Source organism: Balaenoptera ricei, chromosome X (genome assembly GCF_028023285.1).
Source record: "Balaenoptera ricei isolate mBalRic1 chromosome X, mBalRic1.hap2, whole genome shotgun sequence".
In the NCBI taxonomy this organism is placed as follows: Eukaryota; Metazoa; Chordata; class Mammalia; order Artiodactyla; family Balaenopteridae; genus Balaenoptera; species Balaenoptera ricei.
In genome coordinates, this window is record NC_082660.1 from 97,449,555 (window position 1) to 97,475,262 (window position 25,708).

Consider the following 25,708-nt stretch of genomic DNA (forward strand, 5'->3'; position numbering starts at 1 on the left):
CTTCCAGGTTACTTTCTATGCATTTACTGGCATATACATACATCTATTTTCTTACACAAATACAATAAGCTCTACCTGTTCTGTATACCTCCTTGTTCTTTTTTAAATTTGTTTTATTGTGGTAAAATGTACATAACGTAAAATTTACCATTTTAACCAATTTTGAGTGTACAATTCAAAGTACATTCAAAATGTTGTTTAACCATCACCACTATTCAGTTCCAGAACTTTTTCCATCATCTGAAATAGAAACTCTGTAACCATTAAACAGTATGCCCCCATTCTCCCCTCCCCTCAGTCTCTGGTAACCTCTATTCTATTTTCTGTCTCTGTGCTCCTCTTTATTGCAAAATTGTTTTTGAAAAGGTAATACACAAACATTATAAAAAAATTCAAACAATACAAAAGGGCAAATACAATGTTAAATACTTCTCTTATGCTTGACTCCCAGGGAACCAGGTAATCAGTTTCTTAGGTATCTTTACTGAAGAGTCTGTGCGCATACAAGCACACGTGGACAGACATATACCTTCCCCCCTTTTTTACATAGTAGTAGCAAACCATACACAGCTTGCTCTTTTCACTTAATATCTGCAATATATAAATATATATAATGCATATATATAATTCTTATACATACACTTCTGTTATGCTAGGATCATTTTATTTCTGACTCAATTTTTTAAAAATTAATTTTTTTATTGTGGCAAAAAGCATATAACATAAAATTCACCTTCCTAACAATTTCTAAGTGTACAATACAATATTGTCACCCACATGCACATTGTCGTGCAACAGATTCCCCAGAACCCCTCACCCCAGTTCTGCATGACTGAAACTCTACATCCACAAAACAACTCCTTCCCTCCCCCTCCCCCAGCCCCTAGCGTGCACCATTCTGCTTTCTGTTTCTATGAGTTTGACTACTTTTGGTACCTCCTATAAGTGGCATCATACAATATTTGTCCTTCTGTGACTGGCTTATTTCACTTAGCATATTATCCTCAAGGTTCATCCATGTCATAGCATATGACAGGATTTCCCTCTTTTCTAAGGCAGAATGTATATGCCATATTCAGTGCATATACACTGAATGTATATGCCACATTTTCTTTATCCATTCATCTCTCCACGGATATTTAGGTTGCTTTCAACTCTTGCTATTGTGAATAATGCTGCAATGAACATGGGGGTGCAAATATCTCTTTGAGAGTCTGCTTTGAATTCTTTCATATATATTTCCAGAAGTGGGATTGCTGAATCATACGGTAGTTCTATTTTTAATTTTTTGAGGAACCTCCTTATTGTTTTCCATAGCAGTTGCACCATTTTACATTCCCACCAACTGTGTACAGTGTTCCAATTTCTCCACATCCTCATCAGCACTTACTATTTTCTGGGGCTTTTTTTGTTGTTTTTTTTTAATACTGGTCAGACTAACAGGTGTGAGATGATATCTTATTGTGGTTTTAGTTTGCATTTCCCTGATGAGTAGTGATGTTGAGCATCTTTTCATATGCTTGTTAGCCATTTGTATATCTTCTTTGGAGAAATGTCTATTCAAGTCCTTTGCCCATTTTTTAATCGTGTTATTTATTTTGTTATTGGGTTGTAGGGGTTCTTTACATATTAACCCCTTATCAGGTACATGGTTTGCAAATATTTTCTCTCCATTCTTGCCTTTTCGCTGTTGATTCTCCTGTTGCACAGAAATTTTTAAGTTCGATGTAGTCCCACTTGTCTATTTTTGTTTTATTTTTGCCTGTGCTTCTGGTGTGACTCTTTTACTTCTCTTAGGGCCAGACTTTCATCAGGATAGCTTGGTTGTGATTTTTGCCTTCCTTTCCACCTCAGTACTCTCTAGCACATTGTCTTGTTTTAAAATAAATTTATTTATTTTTGGCTGTCTTGGGTCTTCATTGTGGTGCACAGGCTTCTCATTGCCGTGGCTTCTCTTGTTGCCGAGCACGGGCTCATGGGCTCTAGAGCGCAGGCTCAGTAGTTGTGGCGCACAGACTTAGTTGCTCCGCGGCATGTGGGATCTTCCTGGACCAGGGCTCGAACCCCGTGTCTCCTGCATTGGCAGGCAGGTTCTTAACCACTGCACCACTAGGGAAGTCCTAGCACATTGTTTTACAGGGGTGTTGGCTAATTACTATTGGTTCTCTGATGGGATACACCCAGAATTACCTTAATTTTTCTGGAATCATTCCCATGGAAGAAGGTAATGGGAGGCCTATGTGAGAGGGGATTGTTTCCTCCCATTTTCTCACTTCTTTCCCTTTCATCTCCCCTTTTTCTCCCCTTCCAGAATCTCCTCTGGGGCCTCCTTCCCTCTCCCACCCTCCTCGTGAGTGGGGCGGTGGTCTCTGAGCCAATGACAGGTCAGCCCAAGGGCTGACTCCAGACCAATGAGCACTTCTGGGTTCCAGATGGACCAATTAGCTTATTAGGGACATTGAATACCTGTATGGCTGGCATCTGTCCCATTGTCCTCTTATTAACGACCCTCTTGTCCATCAAGGATCTGAATGTGTAAATGAAGCCGTATTCTCTCTCTCCCATTTTTTTTTTTGGTTTTGTTTTTAAATTTTGGTGGCTTTAATCCATCCCCACAACTTCTGCCCAAGGCCAATAAAACACAGCCATTCTCCCTTTGTAAAAAGAAAGAGGGGTTGGGTTTCCTTCAATTGTCTGCCCTTTTCTGTCTCCTCCACTATTTTTGTTTTACTCTGTAGTTAACTTTGCATAGAGCAGCTTCGTCCGAGGACCTGTGCGGTGGACCTAGGCACTCTTTTTCTCACTGCCGGTTGCAACCGCCTTTTCGTTGTTCTAACCTGGGGGTTTGTGGGACCAGGGGCTTGGCGGCTGGGAGAAGAGTTTGGCCAGAGCCTTCCTTCTGCATTTCACACACATTCTGCTCTCGCTCTCTCTCTCTGACACACACACACACACACCCGTTCGGGCCCCTCTCCGTGTGTCTTCCTTCAAGATGACAGGGCGCTGGAGAGAAGGCTGCTGGAATCAGCTGGTAGGTACAGTAGTAGCCCGAACCCCACCCACCCGCTGCCTTTGCTCGCTCAGGTTTCTCCGGTCACTCCTGCCAGGGGAGAAAACATGTAAACGCGCCTCCAGAGGAGGGGCAGGGGGAGCTGGGAGCGGCGGGGGCGGCGGAAGGTGAGCCGGGGAAGGTGGCCGAGCACCCGTGCTGCCGGGCCCTTCCCAGAGCTCCCTCGGGGCGGCAGTCCCAGCCCGGTTCGCCCCCACCCCATCCCCCTTTTCGTCAGGATTGCCTTTTTTTCCCCTCCTTCTGCGGCGGCGGAAATGACAGTGTGGTGCTGCCGCGGTGTCATGGTGCTGCCCCTGGACTGAGGAGCGAAAACTCTTAAGTTTGGCTCGGGAGACCCAGCCGCGGTAGCTTGGCGGCCGCCGTGCTGTCCCCGGCGGGGCGCGCGGGCGGGCGGATCCCGGCTGCTGCGCGGCGGCGGCGGCGAAGGCGGGCGGCGGCCTAGAGCGGCGACGGCAACGGCGGCAGCGGCGGCGGCGGCGGCGGCGGCCGGAGAGCTCGCGCCGGAGCCCGAGCCAGTTCGCGCAGGAGGCAGGCGAGCACCCGGCGCCCTCGGGCGCGCCGAGGACATGGCCGGCAGCCGGGAATGCCCTGGGTAAAACGCGTCCCCTCGCCGCGGCCCCGGGGGCCGAGCGCCACCGCCGGCGCAGGGCTCGGCCCCGGCTCGGGCCGCGTCTCAGGTGCGGCCGGGGCCCGGCGCGGGCAGAAGGCTGCTCCGGGGCTCGGCGGGGCGTGATGACGGGGCCCGCGAGGCTCGAGGTGGCGGCGGCGACGGAGGGCGCCCCGGCCCGGCCCTGGCTTCCCGTTGCGCCGCTGGGGCCCGGGCACCCGTCGCTGCCCTCCCGGGACGGAGTTTGCACTCCGCGATGCGGGGCGGGGGCGGGTCCGAGGCCTCCCGCGCAGCCTGGTCGGGCCGGGTGCGGCCCCTCGAGCGGCTCTCCTGGAGCCTGGGTGCTGGTCTGGGAAAGGGCACCGCCGCCTTCCCACGCTCCCGCGGCCGGCAGCCTCCTCGGCCCGGGCGGCGCCCCTCGGCCGCCCGGCGGTGTTTGCTGCGGCAGCCGGTTGCTGCGGACAGCCTGCCCGCAGGAAGGCCCGGTGAAACTTAATCCCTTTGCTGCCGGGGGAGCGATCCTCGAGTCTCCGTCTGGGTGGTTCCTTATTTCTGGCCTAGCTGTGAAAGCAGCTCAGTGGGGGAGAGGGAAAACTTATAGGTCCTCAGGACAGGCTGCGACTGAACCCGGGATAGGTGGGGTTTTTCCATTCCTGGCTCGTAAGAATTAAGTAAATAACGGCGGAGTAGATTTACAGAAACATTTTCGGTGATAAGGATTAGGTTACTTAGCATTTCGTATGCAGCGCATTTCTTGGAGGTGTTTCTTCTCGGAGCAGGAAATTGGGATCCTGAGGTCGTTGGGTTCTTCACTTTCTCTCTTCCACACTCCCCTACCCGCCTTCACGCTCACTCGCCTTCTTCCTACGTGGTCGTCACACATCTACCTGCCCACCCGAATCTCCCACCAACCACCCGTCCCCTGGACTCCTCCCCATCAATCTGTGCACTCCCAGCCTCCCAGCCATGCAGCCTCTGGCTTGTGAGCCAGTTTGCCTTGTTGAGGGTTTCTGAGTGTGGGGAGGGTGGATGGTGATGGTTGTTTGTGAAGAGGAGCCCTTACAAAGGAATATATTAGAGGCTATGTAAATAGACAAGTACTGTGTGTGAGTTGATTCTTCTGATTCTCAAATAGGGCCAAGAGGGCTGCCTTTAACCCCATTCTGTTCCCTCCCAGTACTCTAATCAGTTCTCTGGCAATGTTCCAAAAGAAGGGAACTGCTGAACAGGGAGACTCCCTCCCTACTCTACCCGGGCTGGTTACCCCTAACCCTCACATGCCCCTTTTCACTTCTCTCCACTGATCACTGCCCTGGGGGGAAAGAGTCTTTGCTATTTTTCTATATTCCTGCCCAGTCAATTAACTTAATGCAGATATATAATGTAAATTAGATTTCTCCTGATTGTTCCTCACAACTTGATTTATGTGCTTGAAATACAAGTCTAGGAGCCAAGAAGATCAGAGAGTTCATCCCAAATCTGATGTTGCATTGGCTTTGTGGCCTTAGGACATTCCTATGACCTTTCACTTGTATGAAAGGCATCATATTGTGTACTGGCTATTGTGAGTCTTGGCTTGGCCCTTTGAAGATGAAAGGGTTCTATAAACTCTCAGCACTATACTTTTCGAAGAAAGTTCTTCATTTACCTTTTATTGGGGTAATAGATTGGGTGTAAGTAGCAACCCTAGTTTACTGGGAACCCTAACTTGCCATTATTAATCCCCTTGGGAGCCAAATCTATCACTCTACTTTGGTCCTAAGTCTGTTTCTTTTTTTTCCTCTAGTGTACATGCAACTGAATGAAAACATACATAAAAGTAGGCATACAGAGTAATTGGTGATTATTTTACGCTAAGGCTTGAATCATATCTAATGTACTCCAATCTAACAATCTGAGTCAGACTCATTTGAAAACATAACCTCACTAATTTTTAGCCCATATGGGGGCAGGTAGTTAATTTCTACTGAAAAGTGGCATAAATAATTTTAGGCATGGCTATCTGAGCATGATTAGCATCTAGCAGTGGTGAGTCAACAATATTTATTAAAAGCACCTACAGCATGCAGAATCCTCTGTTGACTGGTCTAAGGCCCCAGCCTTGGCCTTGTATCTTGGCCTCCTGCTTGTTTAAGGCCTACCTCCTTACTCTACTCGCAGCTCCGGGATTAGGACAGGGAGGGGCTGTGCGGGGCAGGGGTAGAGGCTAGGGACATGAAGGAGCGATTGTTTCCCTCCCATTTACTTTCATGACTACTAGACTCCTCATCTAGCATGTTGTACCTTGCAAGGCCACCCCCCCGGGAAGTACTGCCGCAAATCAGAATGACTTGCTTGCTTCATGAACATATCATCTGAACAGTGCAAATTGATTTAGGTGAAATTGGTTTAGTTAATCCCTCCTCTAAGTGCCGGGCAACTTGCTCAAACTTGTATATCCTAAAGCAGTGCCAGTGGAGTCTCATAATAGCGTCCAAAAATTGCTGTGGGTAGTGAGCCTGTCCATTCCCTCATCCCTCCTCCCATGAAATCTGCTGACACCATGACAATTGAGAAGGAAACTGCAGAAGGAGTATGGCTTTGCTACTTGGTGAGGAGGAGAGAATGTCCTCCGTTGACTCTGTCCCTTAGTACTCAGGTTCTGTCTTTCCCAACAGGGACAGACAGCCCTAAAAAGGAGGTGAAGACAGGGCGGAGGCACAGAATGTGTCTCAAATGGCTGTTCTCAGAGGTACCTGCTTGGCCTTGTGTGTGTGTGTCATTCAGTCTCTATGGGTCTTGGTAAGTCCCTAGCTGTTAGGCCATGGGCCTCTGCTGCTAGTGGAGGCCAGGGGGTGTTCCATTTCCAGTTAGCATTAAGTTTTTGGTCTTCTCTTCTGTGCAAAAGGGGAACATGTGGTACTGTGTTTGCGAAGCACCTCCTTACTTAGGCTGGGTGCCTTGACTTAGAGCATTGCATCACCAAGATATGACATGTAACATGTTGTTACTGCATATACGACAGTTCAGGAGAGTTCACAATTGTTCACTTTTTGATGAATGAAATTTGGGTACCAAGGTGGTGTTGTGCTCATGTCTGTATTTCAGGTCTCTCAACAAACATTGTGTTCATCACTGAGCAGTGTGAAAAATAGACTAGAAAAGTGTTTCTCAACCAGTGTGTTGGATCATGCTAACATGTGAGAAGACCAGATGAGTGGTGTTGAGACAAGATGTTCCAACTCCAATGATCCCTCTGTACGGGCTGCTAGCTAGCCCTCTTTTTATTTCCCCTCTCTTCCAAGGATCAATATATGTTTCTGTCTCCATTTTCATGAATTAGAACTCTGCTAAGAGTCTTCTGTGGGCACTGGAGGTTTGTGGCTCTTTCTACAGTTTCTCTTTTTGCATCTTCCCCTTCTCCATGATCACAGACAGACATATTCTTTTTTGACAATCTCCCAGCTCCTGCATTGCCCTTAGAAATCCTGTAAGCTGCTAAGACTACTAGATGGTTAAAGTATGGGTGGTGGAGGGATTTTGAGTAATGTGCCAACATCCCTACTCCCTTCTCTGTGTTGGGTTCAGCTGAATACATAATAAGGCTGTTGGTTCTGCCTAAGTGGGTTAGCAAGGTATCCTTAGGAAGACTTGTCCTACTTGGGTTCTTTTCTCCCTGCAGAGCTCTGACTGCCTGACCTTGGGCTTTGCCTCAGACTCGTTCCTGCAGGTCGGACTCCTCTAGTTGATGAACAGCATTCCCAGTCTCTGGATCTTCCTCTTACAGAGACCAGAAGATCTGATAACAAATTCATTATATAACCTAAAATCCTCCTGAAACAGAAAATCCCGGTATTTACAATTTGCCCAGTTAGGGGAATAATGTATGGGCATGGTAGACAGTGCTAATGCAGGACAGTGACATGTCTGAATGTATACAGCCCAGAGATAGAAAAATGGTTTACGGTCCAGAATCCTCCATCGCTTTGTCTATAGCCCTTTGTTCAGTGTTGCTAAGATCCATGTGGTTCCCAGGGGAGTAGAAGCTTGATTTCAAATAGGCTTCTGTTCTCTGTCCCTTGTTTCTGACCTGAACTTGGGGTCCTCTCAGCCTAACACTCAACAGCATGCCCTACATACATATATTGCCAATTTTATTCTGTAGTAGAGATGACTGCCCATCCGGGGGGCGGGCACTGAACATTAAAAAATTTACAAATATTTTATTGGGTAACAGAGATTGGGAAAAGCAGTCCTAGAATAGATGGAAAGCTGTGCTGGTAGCAGTAGGTAAATTAAGTTTTTTCTTCATTTGTTCTCCAATCTGGAAACTGCTAGTGTAATTGGCATTAAGATAAAGGTGTTATGAATTATACTTAACGATTTGTGACAATTATCATGTGTTACCTTGGCAAATCTGTTTCTTGGTTACTTAGATTAATCTACTGTGTTTGTAGCAGATCTAGGACTTTTAGTTCTGCTATTGTGATATTCCTTTTAATGTTTATGATGACTATATTGTATAAAATAGTCAATGGCTGGATTTAGGAGCTAATTATTGTAAAAAAAAAAAAAAAAAGATCATTAAGGAACTTCCCTGGTTGAGACTTCGCCTTCCAATGCAGGGGGTATGGGTTGGATCCCTGGTTGGGGAGCTGGGATCCCACATGCCTTGGGGCCAAAAGACCAAGACATGGAACAGAAGCAACATTGCAACAAATTCAGTAAAGACTTTAAAAATGGTCCACATCAAAACCATCTTTAAAAAAAGTATAGGTCTCAAGTCATTAAAAAAATCATTAAATCCATGTACTATAAAATATTAAGTAGGCTTTAATAACCTATTAGACAAGAACTGGCTCTGGTGCTGTCAGTCGGTAATCAACCTCCAGTCCTGAGCTCACCCTGTGCGTGATAAAAGCTTAAGAAAAAAGAAGAGAGACAGTTCTTCCCTTTGGGGGGGACTCCAGTCTAACAGGGGAGACATATGAGCGTAATAAATACCACAAGCAGACCCATGGTCCTCCAGAAAACTTGTGGGGGAGTGTAATTGTCCTCCATTATGTCAACCATGCATTTGGGGTGAATTTCCAAACATGTGCTATTTCCTTAATAACTTGCTCTGTGTCTGTCATCTGTGAATGTGTGTTGAGAATATCTGTATTTGTAAAGCAAGTTAATAATTTTATTTTATTCTCATCTGATCCTCACAAGAGCCTGTGAGATGGGTAGGGCAGGTATTTTTCATTTGACAGACGAGGAGGCTGTGGCCCAAACAGTTTAAATGTCTTACCTGGGATCACTCAGCTAATTCAGTTTAGAGCCAAGACTACAACCAGGCTCTGTTGTGAGGATCAAATGAGATAGTGGCTTTGGAACCATTTGAAAAGTGTAAAATAGGTACACAAATGTAAGGTGACTGTTATTATTAATTATGCTTACTGACCACCTAGCCTCTTTTTTCTGGGTTTCTATTTTCAGTCTATCTTTTTAGGGTGAGAATTCTATGCATTGGTTGCCTTTTATGTTCCCGAATGATCATTTCTGAAATTAAAGGGGTCTTTTCCTACTAATAGTATTCTAGGATTTGGTTGTCTTCCTTTTCTTCCAAAAGGTGTTGTCATTAGTTTGTACTCTCATGGGACTCTCCTCGCCTTTAGTTGTCCCCTGGAACACCCATTATATCTTCTTTGAAGTACAACAGGCAAAACCAGCCACTGTCCTTGGGCACCTTGGCTTAGCCAAGGGTAAGTAATGCATTTTGTTTATTTCCAGTTCGTTTCATGATGACGCCCATGGCTTGTCAGCCTTTCTAGTCACACTAATGAATAAGACTTGTGTCTTGAGGAGCTGGTTTTCAGTAATCCAAGGTGTCTTTCCTATGTGGTAACAGATAGCAAGAGCTCTGTAATAATAGGATGTCAGAGCTGGAACACATGTTAAAGAGATTGTCTGGTGATTCTAGTCCAACTTGAATGACATTTTACAGTTAAGGGAACATCAGACTAAGCCAGGACTCATTTGCTCATCCTCCAAGGCAGAGAGACAGTTTCTGGTGTTTTTAGGAAGAGATCATGGGACATTACTGTTAATATCCTGAAGAATGTAAATCCTACAAGCCAGCTCAATCCTCATTGTACAGCCCAGGGGTCAGGTTGGGTTTTACACTCACGGTTTTTCTGTGAAGAAAGGGAGACTGTGGCTCCTCAGGGAGGTAATGAGAGCCCAGACCCATGCTCCGCGGATCTGGAAGATGAAAACTAGATGGAATATAAGCTGTTGAAATAAGTGGGCATTTAATTATGTTCAAATAACACTTGAAATAATAGCATTCTGCCAAGTGCAGATCATGGCTTCTCTCTCTGATCAGAGTTAACCGAATGTTGGATTTGAAGGGCAACGCTGAAATCAATCTTTCATTTTGTAAGTGCAGAATGTATTATTTTTATTCTAATCGCCTGCATTGAAAACTCCTCCTTTGTATTTCTATCTACTCACACAGCCTTATGATACCTTCTTAAGGTTTATTCTCATCAACTTTTTTTTCAGGAGCCTCAGCCTGAAGGGGGGTGCAGGGTGACGATAAGCCATACAGAAACAATTTTACACTAGAACAAGGGCAAATACATAAGCATCCTTATTTGACTACACAGCAGTAACTTAATGATATGGAAGGGAACAAATCAGTGGATGTGGATGTGGGCATTTGTTTCTTAACATGGCATTTGGTCTGCCCGCCTAGGCATTTCATCAGTGCATTTTTATGACAAACCATTGTGTTTTCTGGCAAAAGCTTCATGATTACCTGTCATTCGGTGACACTCTATCAGGTTTACATCCTGTCTTTATCCTTAGTATATTCTCTAATTCTGCATAGATCAGTGATTCACAAACTTTTTGAAGTTGCAGCACTGCCATTGTTTTATTTTTTGTCATACCACTTCCTCCTGTACTTCCTAAAGGTATTTTGTGATCTAGGAGTCAAATATTTTTTAGGAGTCTTATCATTTTTAAATGAATAAAAAATTGGGAGCTGATAATTTTCTGGCACCCATTGATCATTAGAGATATCGCAGGTATTGCAAAACCTAGACAGGGAATCACTAACCTAGAAAAACAATTGAAAGGAGTAAGCAATTCAGTAGAGTTTAGAAATAGTACATAGTTACACAGTTGGCAGTGTGGAATAGTGGTTAGCTGTTTGTTCACACTCTGGATTGTGGGTTTGAATGTGTTTTAAAAATTAAGGTAAAATCCATATACCATAATATTCACCATTTTAAAGTGTACAATTCTGTGGTTTTTAGTATGTTCACAAAGCTGTGCAATCATCACTGCTAATTCCTAAACATTTTCATCATTGCCAAGAGAAAACCCATACCATTAGCAGCCACTCTCCATTCCCTCTACCCCCATGCCCCCCCGACCCAGGCCCTTGACAAACACTAATCTACTTTCTGTTCTTATGGGTTTGCCTATTCTGGGCATTTCCTATAAACAGAATCATATAATCTGTGACCTTTTGTGACTAGCTTCTTTCACTTAGCATAATGTTTTCAAAGATTATCCATGTCGTAGCATGTATCAGTACCTCATTCCTTTTTCTTGCTAAATTATATTCTGTTGTATGGACATACCACATTTGTTTATCTGTTCATAAGTTGAGGGACAATTGGAATGTTTCCACCATTTGGTTATTGTGAATAATGCTGCTATGAACCTTTGTGTACAAGTTTTTGAATGAGCATATCTTCAGTTCTTCTGGATCATATGGTAACTCTACATTTAACATTTTGAGGAACTGCCAAACTATTTCCCAAAGCAGCTGCATCATTTTACATTCCCACCAGCAATGTGTGAGGGTCCCAATTTCTCTATATCCTGGCTGACATTTGCTATGTTTTTAAATTATGGCCATCCTAGTGTGTGTGAAGTAATATTATAGGTATCCTAGTGAGTGTAAAGTGGTATCTCAATGTGGTTTTGATTTGTATTTCCCTAATGGCTAATGATGTTGAGTACATTTTCATATGCTTACTGATCATTTGCATATCTTCTTTGGAGAAATGTCTATTCAGATCCTTTGCCATTTAAAATATATATTTTTTGCCTTTTTATTGTTGAGCTGTAAGAGTTCTGTTTATTTCTAGATACTTGGCCTGTATCACATGTATGATCTGCAAATATTTTTCCTATTCTGTGAGTTGTCTTTTCACTTTTTTGATGGTGTCATTTATAGTACAGAAGTTTTAAATTTTGATGAAGTCCAATTTATTTTTTTCTTCAGTTACTTGTGCATTTGGTGTCATCTAAGAAACCCTTGCTTAACCTAAGTTCATGAAGATTTACACTTATGTTTCCTTCTAAGAGTTTTATAGTTTCTGTGCTTACATTTAGATTGTGGATCCATTTTGAGTATATTTTTATGTATAGTGTGAGGTAGGGCTGTAACTTCATCCTTTTGCATGTGGGCATCCGGTTATCCCAGAACCACTTGTCAAATAGATTATTATTCCCCTGTTGAATGGTTTTGGAACCCTTATCAAAAGTCAGTTGACCATAAATATATGAGTTTATTTTTGGACTCTCAGTTTTATCTGGTTTTGAATCTTAACTTTGCTACTTGCAAACAAGTGTGACCCTGGACACATTACCTTTTTTGTTGTTGTAAAATAGTACCTGCCTTTTAGAGGGTTGTTGTGCCTGGCGCATGGCAAAAGCACAATAAATTTTAAGGGGAAATGTGCTTAGGTAATCAGGGAAGTAGGGAAAATGGGAGATAGGTTGAAAGGATGCTGAAATATTAGGAGTGACCAGAACAAGGTGGCCTCATAAATGAGAGATGAGATGAACAGATGTTTGGAGAAGTTGCAAAACTACTCAGTTCCCCGAAATTGTAAAATAAAACAGAATAGAAACAGTATAATAGAAAAAGTTACTTACCGTAAGGAACAGACTGTTAACCATCTTATATTATTCTCTACACAGCCGAAATCAGTTAAGGTAGCTATTTAGGAGCACTGATGTTTGGCTTTTTTTCTGTCAAGGACTCTTTTGAGAACATTTTGAATGCTATGGACAACCCTCTCCCCGTGAAAGTGTATGTATGATATACATACAGCATCCTTTAAACATTTCTAGAAGGTTCAGGAATCCCTGGTTAAAAATCCTATTTTGACCTTATCCAAGGCAATCCTGACCCATAGCAGGCTTTCCTAAGCTTAGTTTCATAGTGAGGTTCAAGTGTCTCACTTAGTCAGGAACAACTTTTAGGACTGCAGGAAAATTCGCAGAGCTTTTCCTCTGTACAGAAGAATTAATATGGCATGCTCCTAAGATTCAGAAGAGTTGTGGTACTCTAATTGTTTTTGTAAAGGTTACAACACAGAGGCAGGTCTATCAGCAATGCATCTTGACCAACTATAATTTTGGCAGGAGGCCTTACTCGATTCTCCCAGGTAGCTTCCAACACAGACACTGAGGAATGCAGACCTGCAGTTCTGGAAGAGACAGTAATAGAAATGCAGAGTAAGGTGGAGATGGGCCTAGAAGAAAGAGCTATGATTCTGAAAGGGACTAGGAGTGAGAGGCAGGTTCAGAGAAACTCAGAGGGACACAGAGAGACACAAATAGAAGTGGAAACATGGTGTCTAGAAACCCTCTTGTAAATAGTCAAGATATTTGTCAAGTGAAGGAGGTGAGATGATTGAAATAAAGGTGTGTGGGAAAGAGCACAGGCCTTGGCATTAGACTGCCCCAGTGCTCTGGGTGTGTATGTTCCTGGTTCATTTACTTAATAACACTGAGCCCCAGTTTCCCAACCATAATATGCGTATAGTATTAGTACCTTCCGTACAGCCTTCCCGATAGAATTTAATGAAATATTGTGTGTAAAGTTCTTAACATGGCACTCAGAATACAGGAGGTGCTCAATAAATGCTAGGTCCCTTCTTTAACTTCCTCTACTTGAAGGGATCCTTCATTTAACAATTTTTAAATACTCTATGAGTGTGAGGCACTGTACTATGAATAAAAATATGAAATAGTTGATGCTTTTAAGGAGCAAGGAGGGTTAGCTGGAGACACAGATGTGTAAATGAAATAAAACAGAATGTTCTGGAAGCCACCAAGTGGTTGAAGTGATAAACATGTTCAGTGAGAGAACTCCTAGGTCTCTAGGCTTGGATGGTGATATTTAACAGATAGGGAAAATTGGAAGAGGAGCAGGTGTTTTGTTTTGGGGGGCAGGGAAGAATAGCAAGTTCATTTATGGACATGTTGAATTTGACCAATGGAACTACCAAAGGCAATATTCCTGCCTTGAGTGGAAGTTGGAATCTATCATCTCTAAAGTCTCTTCCAATTCTCAGATTCTATGATATATGTACATTTTAATTGTTTTACTTTTTCATCTCTATAGGTGAAGGCTGATAGATGTTATAAGCTACAAAATACTAGCCAACAACTTCCAAGCTCTTGTAAATTGTAAAATAAGAATACCACACATCTCACTTTTTAAAAAAGTGGTTATACAAACATCTAAACTTATCAAACCAACTGAGAGTGACCGTTTTACCAAAAGATTCTTCACTTTTACAGTCCAATTTCCTATAGATTTCCATTAAATAGCTAGTTAGTTCAGTGCACTTAAAAGGTTTGATTTAGAAACAGCTTTTAGGGATACATCTATTGTACTTATGCACAATGTATAATTGTACTCAGTATTTAAGTTTCCTGTGAGAGGGCTATGCAGATATCTCTGACAGATGACAAAACCTGAACAAATACCAGTGGCAGAATCAAACTTTCAAGCCCTGATGAGAGTCTCCGGTGATAGTGAGATGATGAACAAAAGTTATTCAAAAGCAAAAGATGCCTTTCTCTTTCCTATAAATAAGATTAACACTTTAAACCGGCAAAATATATTTTATAATTTTTATATTTTAATATTTTTCCAATTTGTCTCTAGTAACTCAGTTTACTAGAAATAGGATGGAACAGAAATTTCCATGTGTGGTAACAGGAAGTAATTCAAGTTCACACATCTGAAGAATTTATTATCCTGTGCCGAGAACTACATTTTTCTAAAGCTCTCTCTTCTCTTTTTATGCAGGCTCTGAGAATGGGATCATTTCAAGAACTAGAGAGTTAGTTTCAAATATGGCCTTGTTTTCCTTCCACTAGATGTGAAATAGGAGCAGCCTCTGTATTTTAACTGGAAGTAAAATAGAGAACAATATTGGAGAATGGAGACTGAGAATTTGGCAGGGCCTCAGGTGCATCATAGTCCAGGACAAGAGATGTCAGTGGAGAGGGTGTGTGAGAGACTGATCCGCACCAGTGTGGTGAGTTGGAACAGGAATGTGAGTCAGTAAACCGGGATTCAGAGATGGCCTCTAGCTTCTATTTATTAGCGCAGGAAAATAAACCCAGGCATTTGTCAAAAACAAGGTTTAAAGGGGGCGAATGGCTTTTTGATTAATTCCCAACTCACTTTCCTATTGCTCCAGCATCCCTGGGGAATCCAGCCTATTAAAACCTCCATTGGTTAGTGTGTCATTATGCTACATCCACGTTTCCTTTGGAAATGCTTAATGACTCTTGCTTCGTGTTCCTTGCAGGTGAAAGCCCAGCCTCTGCGGTTCTTAATGCCTCAGCAGGATTATTTTCACTAAAGATGGAAACACTGGAGTCTGAATTGACCTGTCCAATCTGCCTAGAGTTGTTTGAAGACCCCCTTCTGCTCCCTTGTGCTCACAGCCTCTGCTTCAGCTGTGCCCATCGCATCTTGGTCTCAAGCTGCAGCTCTGGTGAATCCGTTGAACCCATTACTGCTTTTCAGTGTCCTACGTGCAGGTATGTTATCTCACTGAACCACCGGGGCCTGGACGGCCTCAAGAGGAATGTGACTCTGCAGAACATTATTGACCGCTTCCAGAAGGCTTCCGTCAGTGGACCCAATTCCCCAAGTGAGAGCCGCCGGGAGAGGACTTATAGGCCCAGCAGCGCCATGTCTAGTGAGCGAATTGCTTGCCAGTTTTGTGAGCAGGACCCGCCAAGGGATGCAGTGAAAACATGCATCACCTGCGAGGTCTCCTACTGTGACCGTTGCCTGCGGGCCACGCACCCCAATAAGAAACCTTTCACCAGCCACCGCCTGGTGGAACCAGTGCCGGACACACATCTTCGAGGGATCACCTGCCTGGACCATGAGAATGAGAAAGTGAACATGTATTGTGTATCTGATGACCAATTGATCTGTGCCTTATGCAAACTGGTGGGGCGTCACCGAGACCATCAGGTCGCGTCCCTGAATGATCGGTTTGAGAAGCTCAAGGTAAGGGATCTGGGAGATACCCCTTACACGACTTTGTCTCTTTATACACAGTTATACACTTAGCAAGTTCCCTAGTAAAACAGGTCACTTTTTCTATATGACAAGTGAATTAACTCCAAATTCTTCTCGTGACAAATAGCCTCCTAGCCTGCAGGCTCTCACTGGAACCTGTTTCATGTGTTGCACAAACCTGCTTGCATTCGTTCACCTCTGGCCAGTTCTGGGGGAATTAGCCTATGGCTCATACTAATAGTACGTCCAGGGAAACAGCACCCTCTCTCCTCTGACAGTGATATATTGTACCCTGTATATCTTTGCCATGATCTTTCTACCTCTTCTTTTAAGTATGTGAGTACCCATGTAGGTGTATTACAATTAGCATATGTGCTGATTTGCATATATATGCGTATAGCTATGGGAAGGTTGGGTGTGTCTCCGGTATGTGTGGGTGGAGGTGTCTGAGTGTATCTATGTAGGTGAGAGGTTTTTGTGGAGGACAGTAGTGTATGTGTTTGCACACTCAGTACACTGAATAAACAAAGCTTTGGTACTGGCCACTACAAATTGCCACCAAACCCTTAAGAGGGGGCTAATTCTAAACCTGCCTTAAAAAACAGAGCAAAACAAAACAAACAGACAAAAAAGGGACTTCAGTGTACCACGAAGTTAGGAGGGATAATCAAATACCTGAACTAAAAATTTAAACTGAAGGCAATAAATATTTAATCCAGTATCATATTTTGTGCCAGTGTTCGTTTTGAAGTGCTTGTTTGCAGTCTCTGCCTGGTAAGTTCCTGTTCAGTGGCCAGAGTTTTCTGAAGTTGTTGTGCCAGCAGAGTATTTATATGCAAGTCTAAGTGCCTATTTTTTTAAAGCACTACTACCTCACGTTGATGTTAACAAATGTCAGATCCAGCAAAATTGTTTTATTCCCATTGCCTGTCTGCTGTGTGGCTTGATTTCTCTTAAGAAGCTACTTAACAGAAATTCCAGAAAAATAAAATTTTTAACTGAAAAATTAGATTACCACTCCAGAATCAGGCCTAGATATATAAGCCAAGCTGGAAGGAAGACCCAGATGGGATGGAAGGAAGGCAATAAGGGAGTGGAGATCTTCCTCTTGCCATGCTACGGAAAAGTCATTGTAACATATGTAAAAATTATGATGTTGGTGAGGGTAGTAATACTCAGAATAGGATACATTTTCCCTTCTGTAATTTATTGAAAACAATATTGAGAGTCACATTGACAATGGTTTGTGCTCTTTTTGATTTTTTATTTACATTTAATATTTATAAATTTGTACAAATTTTAACGTTTGTTGATTTCACTAAGGGTGATATTCTCATTCATATCAAGATGCAGAGAGCAACAATCTCAGTGGCTGCAATTCTTTTTTTTCCCCCCATTTTTTATTTTTATTTATTTATTTTTTTAACATCTTTATTGGAGTATAATTGCTGTACAATGGTGTGTTAGTTTCTGCTTTATAACAGAGTGAATCAGCTATACATATACATGTATCCCCATATCTCCTCCCTCTTGCGTCTCCCTCCCACCCTCCCTATCCCACCCCTCTAGGTGGACACAAAGCACCAAGCTGGTCTCCCTGTGCTATGCAGCTGCTTCCCACTAGCTATCTGTTTTTCGTTTGGTAGTGTATATATGTCCATGCCACTCTCTCACTTCGTCCCAGCTTACCCTTCCCCCTCCCCATGTCCTCAAGTCCATTCTCTACATCTGCGTCTTGATTCCTGTCCTGCCCCTAGGTTCTTCAGAACCATTTTTTTTTAGATTCCATATATATGTTTTAGCATACGGTATTTGTTTTTCTCTTTCTGACTTACTTCACTCTGTATGACAGACTCTAGGTCCATCCACCTCACTACAAATAACTCAGTTTCGTTTCTTTTTATGTCTGAGTAATATTCCATTGTATATATGTGCCACATCTTTATCCATTCATCTGTCGATGGACACTTAGGTTGCTTCCATGTCCTGGCTATTGTAAATAGAGCTGCAATGAACATTGTGGGACATGACTCTTTTTGAATTACGGTTTTCTCAGGGTATATGCCCAGTAGTGGGATTGCTGGGTCGTTTGGTAGTTCTATTTTTAGCTTTTTAAGGAACCTCCATACTGTTCTCCATAGTTGCTGTGTCAATTTACATTCCCACCAACAGTGCAAGAGCGTTCCCTTTTCTCCACAACCTTTTTTGATGATGGCCATTCTGACTGGTGTGAGGTGATACCTCATTGTAGCTTTGATTTGCATTTCTCTAATGATTAGTGATGTTGAGCATCCTTTCATGTGTTTGTTGACAATCTGTATATCTTCTTTGGAGAAATGTCTGTTTAGGTCTCTGCCCATTTTTGGATTGGGTGGTTTGTTTTTTTGATATTGAGCTGCATGAGCTGCTTTTATATTTTGGAGAGTAATCCTTTGTCCGTTGATTCGTTTGCAAATATTTTCTCCCATTCTGAGGGTTGTCTTTTGGTCTTGTTTATGGTTTCCTTTGCTGTGCAAAAGCTTTGAAGTTTCATTAGGTCCCATTTGTTTATTTTTGTTTTTATTTCCATTTCTCTAGGAGGTGGGTCAAAAAGGATCTTGCTGTGATTTATGTCATGGAGTGCTCTGCCTATGTTTTCCTCCAAGAGTTTTATAGTGTCTGGCCTTACATTTAGGTCTTTAATCCATTTTGAGTTTATTTTTGTGTATGGTGTTAGGGAGTGTTCTAATTTCATTCTTTTACATGTAGCTGTCCAGTTTTCCCAGCACCACTTATTGAAGAGCCTGTCTTTTCTCCATTGTATATTCTTGCCTCCTTTATCAAAAATAAGGTGACCATATGTGCGTGGGTTTATCTCTGGGCATTCTATCCTGTTCCATTGATCTATATTTCTGTTTTTGTGCCAGTACCATATTGTCTTGATTACTGTAGCTTTGTAGTGTAGTCTGAAGTCCGGGAGCCTGATTCCGCCAGTTCCATTTTTCTTTCTCAAGATTGCTTTGGCTACTCAGGGTCTTTTGTGTTTCCATACAAATTGTGAAATTTTTTGTTCTAGTTCTGTGAAAAATGCCATTGGTAATTTGATAGGGATTGCATTGAATCTGTAGATTGCTTTGGATAGTATAGTCATTTTCACAATGTTGCTTCTTCCAATCCAAGAACATGGTATATCTCTCCACCTGTTTGTATCATCTTTAATTTCTTTCATCAGTGTCTTACAGTTTTCTGCATACAGGTCTTTTGTCTCCTTAGGTAGGTTTATTCCTAGGTATTTTATTCTTTTTGTTGCAGTGGTAAATGGGAGTGTTTCCTTAATTTCTCTTTCAGATTTTTCATCATTAGTGTATAGGAATGCAAGAGATTTCTGTGCATTAATTTTGTATCCTGCTACTTTACCAAATTCATTGATTAGCTGTAGTAGTTTTCTGGTAGAGTCTTTAGGATTCTCTATGGTATAGTATCATGTCATCTAGTGGCTGCAGTTCTTAGACTCCTAAGACGGTAGGCCTTGGACTTGGTCTAGTTGAAGCCCTATGCTTTAAAGTGGTATAAATGGAGGCTTTGAGAGGTTAAGCAATTTGGTCAAAGTCCCAGAACTGGAACTGGAACTCAGCTTCTAGAGCTGAGTTGAATTAAGTACCCTTTCTATTGCAGCCTGCTGCCACTTTGTTTTGGACCTAAATTTTCCCTGTGAAATGTGATTTGAAACTTACTTTTATGCTCCAGCAACTGCACATTTCATGGGTCACAGATAAATGGTTAACAGCATCAAGGAAAAGACATAGTATAAACTTACAGCTTTTTAATGGCAAGAGGTGGGGGCGGGGTGCAGGAAGAGTGGGGGACATGGAGAGGTAGAACAATCTCTTGCCAAATATTTGCAGGTGTTGGAACTATAATAAGGCATTGGCCTTGAGAAATATTCCAAACAGAAAAATCTGTATCCATATGTACTGTTGAGATAACAAAAGACTGGATAGAATAAGCCTGTATCTACAGAGCACCAGCTTTTTGAAAACATCCGAAAACATGAAAACATTGGATGATTGATTAGATATTTGGCATCGTGCAGCTATAGTCCTTGTCTCCAGGGATAGATGGAACACAAAAGTATTTTACCAAAAGATCCTTTACTCTGTAACTAATCAGTAATTTTTGGAGAAAGAGAGGCCAAGTTTTGAATCGTTCCCCTTTAAGTTTTTAGGAAATGTGCAGAAAATTCAGATTATAAATTAAGTGGAAACTTCTTTGCTCATTTTTGGACGGAGAGTGGAAACATATGAATCATTCCCAACCGTGTGGTTTGTTATGTTGTCTGGAACATCTTGGGCTTTGAGGGGGGAGAGGGAGGTGCTGCTTGTGTGAGAGGGGGATGGAGTGGGGTAGGAATCACTTTGGTTTGGTGCCAAGTATAAAAGGATATTAGTTCTCCACATTAAGCAGAGAGGAAGTCTGACTTTTAGTGTCACATATCCTCACTTCTTTGAGTTAATTTTAATTTAGAAAAGCATTTAGGATTATCCCCTTAAGCTGCTTGATTCTTCCCCAAGGAGAAAGGAGAAAGCCAGCTGTCAGAAGCTATGGGGGAGATGGCCTTGAGCATACCACCCTGGCCCTGAGAGGAGCACGGGAGTCCTACAGGAGAAGGGAAAGAGGTTTGACTTTCTGGCCAGTGACTGATACAGTGTTTGTTTGTACTTTTTTGTTCTGGAGGTTCATTGTTGGTGTTTATAACTACACTTTTGTACTAATCCCTGATTAGGATTAGTGGTCTCTAATATTTATTTGTTCAATAAAGAATAAACAGATCATTACATTATAGATGAAAGGTCAGAATAACCAGAAGCCAGCCTGTCATCTTAACGTGTACTCAAAATGGGCTAGAGGGTTTGGGATACTTAGTATAGTTTATTATCCTTAGTTAATTGTCCAGTCTACCTAAATATCCTTCAGAAGGCTACCAGTGGTTCTTCAATTTGAAAGAATAATTGTGTTCATGACAGTTATTACAATTGTAAGGCCTATCAGAGTAACTATTTTCTCTATTACTTCTCTTTTCATTTACTACTCCCAATATATATCTTAGTTCATGATCTGTGTCGCGTTTCTAATGCTTCACATTTTCGAGTTTTCATTGTCACATGAGTTCCTCCCCTTAGAAAAGACTGATATTATTGTATTAATAAATGTGGCTTTATAAAAGAGGTCAAATTTGGGTGACTCTCTATTGGTGACAGATCTCAACTCAATATTCCAAGTTCTGTACAACTTGGTTCTCATGCTTGCCCACCTGTGTTTTCTTCCTGCCACTCTCAAACATGTGACCTTCACCTGTCCAGTCTAACCTAACTGTCTGCTAAACATACTACTCTTTCCTGACTCTTAACTTTCACTCATACTGTTCTCTTGGCCTGCTTAGGAATCCTACCTATTCTTTAGTGCTCAATTAAAATCCCACAAGGCCGCTCCAACATACCCCAGCTATACCATAAATTCTTTGGGGACCAGGCACAATGTCTTTTATTTCTCCAATGTCTTCCTTAGTGTCTAGCACACATAGTATATGCTCAAGAAATCCAAGTGAATTAAATCTTTGTAATGGATTTGCAGTAAGTATACCAGCATCTATAGCTTGTTTCCATACTCATAAGATATAAAGCTGTCTTACCATTATGAATACCTTAGAAGTCTGGGGAGAAAAATCTCCTGTGAACTACTGATAATGTTAAAAACCACAGTGTTAGCAAAAGTACGACATGTCCTTAATTTTAGGTGCCTATCCATTTTGATTGCTGGATTTTCCAACTGCCTCACCCCATGGTGACATCTGTATAAATCAGATGTGATTATTGTAATTCTCTTTGAGAGTGATGGCTTCACATTTCCATGCCCACAGCCTGCCAAAAATATAGCTGATGAAAACCAGGGGGAATAGAGGAATTTCCTGAAAGGAATAAACAAGTACATTTTCTTTATCTCATTACATTTCCACAAATTCATTACTACAAATAATTCTTTTTTTTTAAGATATTGGAAATGTCTGTTTCTTTTTTAAAAATATTTCTTTATTTCTTTCTTTATTTGGCTGCATTGGATCTTAGTTGCGGCACGTGGGATCTTCATTGTGGCATGCGGGATCTTTCATTGCTGTGTGCAGGCTCTTCCTTGCGGCACGTGGGCTCTTCATTGTGGCGTGTGGGCCTCTCTAGTTGTGGCACGCAGGCTCTAGAGCACAGGGGCTCAGTAGTTGTGGCTCGGGCTTAGTTGCCTCGCGACATGTGGGATCTTAGTTCCCCAACCAGGGATCGAACCCATGCCCCCTGCATTGGCAGGCGGATTCTTAACCCCTGGACCACCAGGGAAGTCCCTACAAATAATTCTTAAATGTAGTTACATTTACCTATCAGGGGTCTTGTTGTTATAAAATATTACCTGGTATTAGAGTAAGCTTTTTGTTGTGGGAAAGTAAAATACACACACCACACACACAAAGAGAGACTGAGACAGAGAGAGCTAAAGATTGCCAAAGAGAAGGGAGATATGAGACTTGGAGACTATTCAAAGGAAAACCATAACGAGAGTCAAAAGGTTAGAAAATATGATATCCTAGAATCTTATCATAGTTGGTTACTTCTCCTTCTTCCTACTCAGTCACTCTATCCTCTACCCACCCATTCTCACTCAGCCACCACCTCCTCCCAGTCGTTTGTCTACTCACCCACTCCTGTCTGCCAAAACAGATACCCTCTCAATTTATCTACCAATGGACATTTGACTGTTTCTGAACCAGTATGAATATGAGTATAAGAGAAGGAAGGAGAAATATCTTTATGAGAGACTGGGTTGAGAGAGGGCATATTTGCATACATCTGTATGTGCCACTATATACAAGTGTGTGTATTTCTGCATGGGTGAGTGGCTGAGAATTTAATCTGTGTGTGTCTGCGTGTATCTATAAATGTGTGTCACTGTGTGTGAGGAGGAGAGAGTGCCTGTGTTGATCTTCTGTGGGGTTATCTGTGGATAACTTGGGTATGAGGGGGCCATGAGTGTAGGGCAAGTTTTCTGTGGTCACCCTAGGGAGAGTTAGGGCTTCAGTAGAACCTATCCTGAGACTAGGGATCTCCCTAATAAATGAGCCTCATGATGAGACAAATCTTCAGTGGAGGCCAAGGGTGAGTTACCATAGCTGAGGGAACAGAAAAAGTTGTTTCTCACTTTCACTCACTTAGGTACTGAATCACAGTAGCTAAATATTATAAGAGCGAAGCATTTGTGTCTAGATTTGGACTCTCTAAGGTATGGTGGTGGACATGTGTGCATGGGGTGGGCGTAATATCTGTCATGGGGTTTTTCAGCAAAACCAGCCTTCAGCTCAACAATCGTAAAATCATTCTTGCTTGTAGATCTGGCTTCTCTGTGCTCTCTCTTTTTTTTTAAAATTTATTTATTTATTTATCCTTGGCTGTGTTGGGTCTTCGCCTCTGCGCGAGGGCCCTCCCCAGCCGCGGCGAGCGGGGGCCACTCTTCATGGCGGTGCGCGGGTCTCACTATCGCAGCCTCTCTCGCTGCGGAGCACAGGCTCCAGACGCGCAGGCTCAGCAGTTGTGGCTCACGGGCCCAGTCGCTCCGCGGCACGTGGGATCCTCCCAGACCAGGGCCGGAACCCGTGTCCCCTGCACTGGCAGGCAGACTCCCAACCACTGCGCCACCAGGGAAGCCCGTCTCTGTGCTCTCTTAATTGTCCAAGACTTGCTCCCCATTACTTGTAATATGTATAAATCTGTACATGTTTTGTATGTGTGTGAGAGGGTAAAAAATGCATTTTATTCCATTTCTACTCGAACTGTGTGCTAAGACTCATTTGAACCCCACTTTCCCCCCTCCAATAATTGTATTGATTCTCGGGCTCTACTGTCACATAGTATTAACAGGACTCTGTTGGAAGATGTTTTCTATTGTTTCTTAGGTTTGAGAGCAAGTTTAGCTAGTGGATACTCCACCTACCTGTGTTCTTATCTTTCTGTTTTTCTTTTATTTCTTTTGTCCCAAGTCTCCTCCTCATCAACATCTGAAAGAGCTAACAATCATCAGTCTGAGAACAGCTTACAAAACATTGACTCAGAGATTGTTCTTGGGTGGATGAAAATTCTGTCTGTTATTATTGGGCAAAAGAACATGTTACAGAAATATAATATAGGTAAAGAAAGATGAAAGAAACAAGAATTATTGAACCCAAAGAAGTAAGGTTTAAAGGGGAAAATGTGATAATGACACTCAAGTTCATGAAGGGTTGATATAAAGAGGTACTGTCTTGTTCTTTATCTCCCCTGAAGATGGACCAGACGAGAACTTAAACTGTAGCGCCAGGGATTTAGGCCAGGGGCTCATTCATTCATTTAAAAAACAATTAATGAACATGCACTTTGTTTATTAAACACTTAAATTGTTCAAGTCATTGTAGTAGGAGCTGGGGACACAGGAACTAAGGCACAGTGCCTGCCCTGCGGAGCTTTGAGCTCAGTAAGGGAGATAGATAAGGACATCTTCGAATTCAGTATGGTAAGTGCCATGGCAGAGGTTTGCACAGGGTTCTCTGAAGCACACAGGAAGGGTCAGTGAAAGGAAGTCATTGAGCTCAAAAGCAGGGAATCATAAATGAATTCATCGGAGAAGAGGGCCAACTGGAGAGAGACTGTGAAGAAAGAATTGACAGGACTTGGAGAACGACTGTAGTGGTTATAGATGATGGAGAGAAAGAATTAAAAAAATGATTTTTGAGGAGGAGATGTCTTGAAGAATGGTGGTATTGGGCACAGAAATAGAGAAATTAGGAAGGGACTAGCAGTTTTGGGCGATGACTTCAGACTTGAGTCTGAAGGTGCCAAGCGCTAGAAAAGGGGTTGCGGTTCCAGTGATAAAGACAGCACATCCCAACCCTGGTGGAGGTGTCAGCGTGGTGTGCAGAGGCAGACGAGTGAGGACACAGTTACAAGACAGTGTGGTGAGTCCTGTGGCAGTGGAGGCACGGGGCGGGGGTGTGTGTGTGTGTGTGTGAGAGCCCATAGGAGGGACATCAGAAGAGACTTTGGGCGGCGTTTTGGACCCCTAGTTGGGGGACAGGGATGGGGTCAGGGACAGGGAGTGTTCTAGTTCAGAGAAAATAGTTTGTTCAAATATCTGGTGGAGATAGAGCATGGGGCACTCTCAGAACTGAAAGGGCAAGTGTTCCAGAAGGGGTTGAAATTCAGGCCTTTGTGGTGGCCGAAAGATCAGGGCCAGAGACATAGGTTTGAGGGTCTTTAGCGTGGAGGTAGAGTCAGGAAGTAGGGAGCTGAATGAAGGCTGAGGAGTGAGCCTTGCAGCACACTCCTGGTCTAGAAGGTAGACAGAGAGGAAGGGCAAGTGAAGGAGAAAGGAGAGGATGTGTATGAGAGGCAGGAACCGAAGAGGAATCGTGCAAGTGGAATACAATATGGAGGCCTCCAGGAAAGTAGAGTGGTTTCAGCTCAATATTATCAAAATGAACACTGGATTTAGGTTTTTAGTATAGGTTTTCTTCTCGAAGGTCCAAATAATAATTTATACATTTAAGCTAGAGATTTAACCATGCTATGCACCTGAACAGAGGGAAAAGAAAAGAATAAGGGATTGTGTAACATTTCTGATAAGGGGACTGGGAGAGGGTGTGTCTTTGCTGGAT

At 42.7% G+C, this 25,708-nt stretch overlaps 1 protein-coding gene across 7 annotated transcripts in view; it reads left to right on the top strand.

Annotated features, from left to right (window-relative positions):
* The first annotated feature begins 2,761 nt into the window (after positions 1-2,761).
* The window catches only part of MID2 (midline 2), a 95,491-nt gene continuing 72,544 nt past the window's right edge, over positions 2,762-25,708 (top strand). Inside the window, exons 1-2 of one of the 7 annotated variants that reach the window (XM_059909998.1) lie at positions 2,762-3,031; positions 15,278-15,993. In XM_059909998.1, the coding sequence (XP_059765981.1) occupies positions 15,334-15,993 (660 nt within the window). In that variant the 5' untranslated portion in view covers positions 2,762-3,031; positions 15,278-15,333. Of the gene's footprint in view, positions 3,032-3,160; positions 3,178-3,530; positions 3,663-14,964; positions 15,002-15,277; positions 15,994-25,708 lie in introns of those variants that run through there. The other 6 variants (XM_059909994.1, XM_059909997.1, XM_059909996.1 and 3 more) reach the window with 6 other exon arrangements.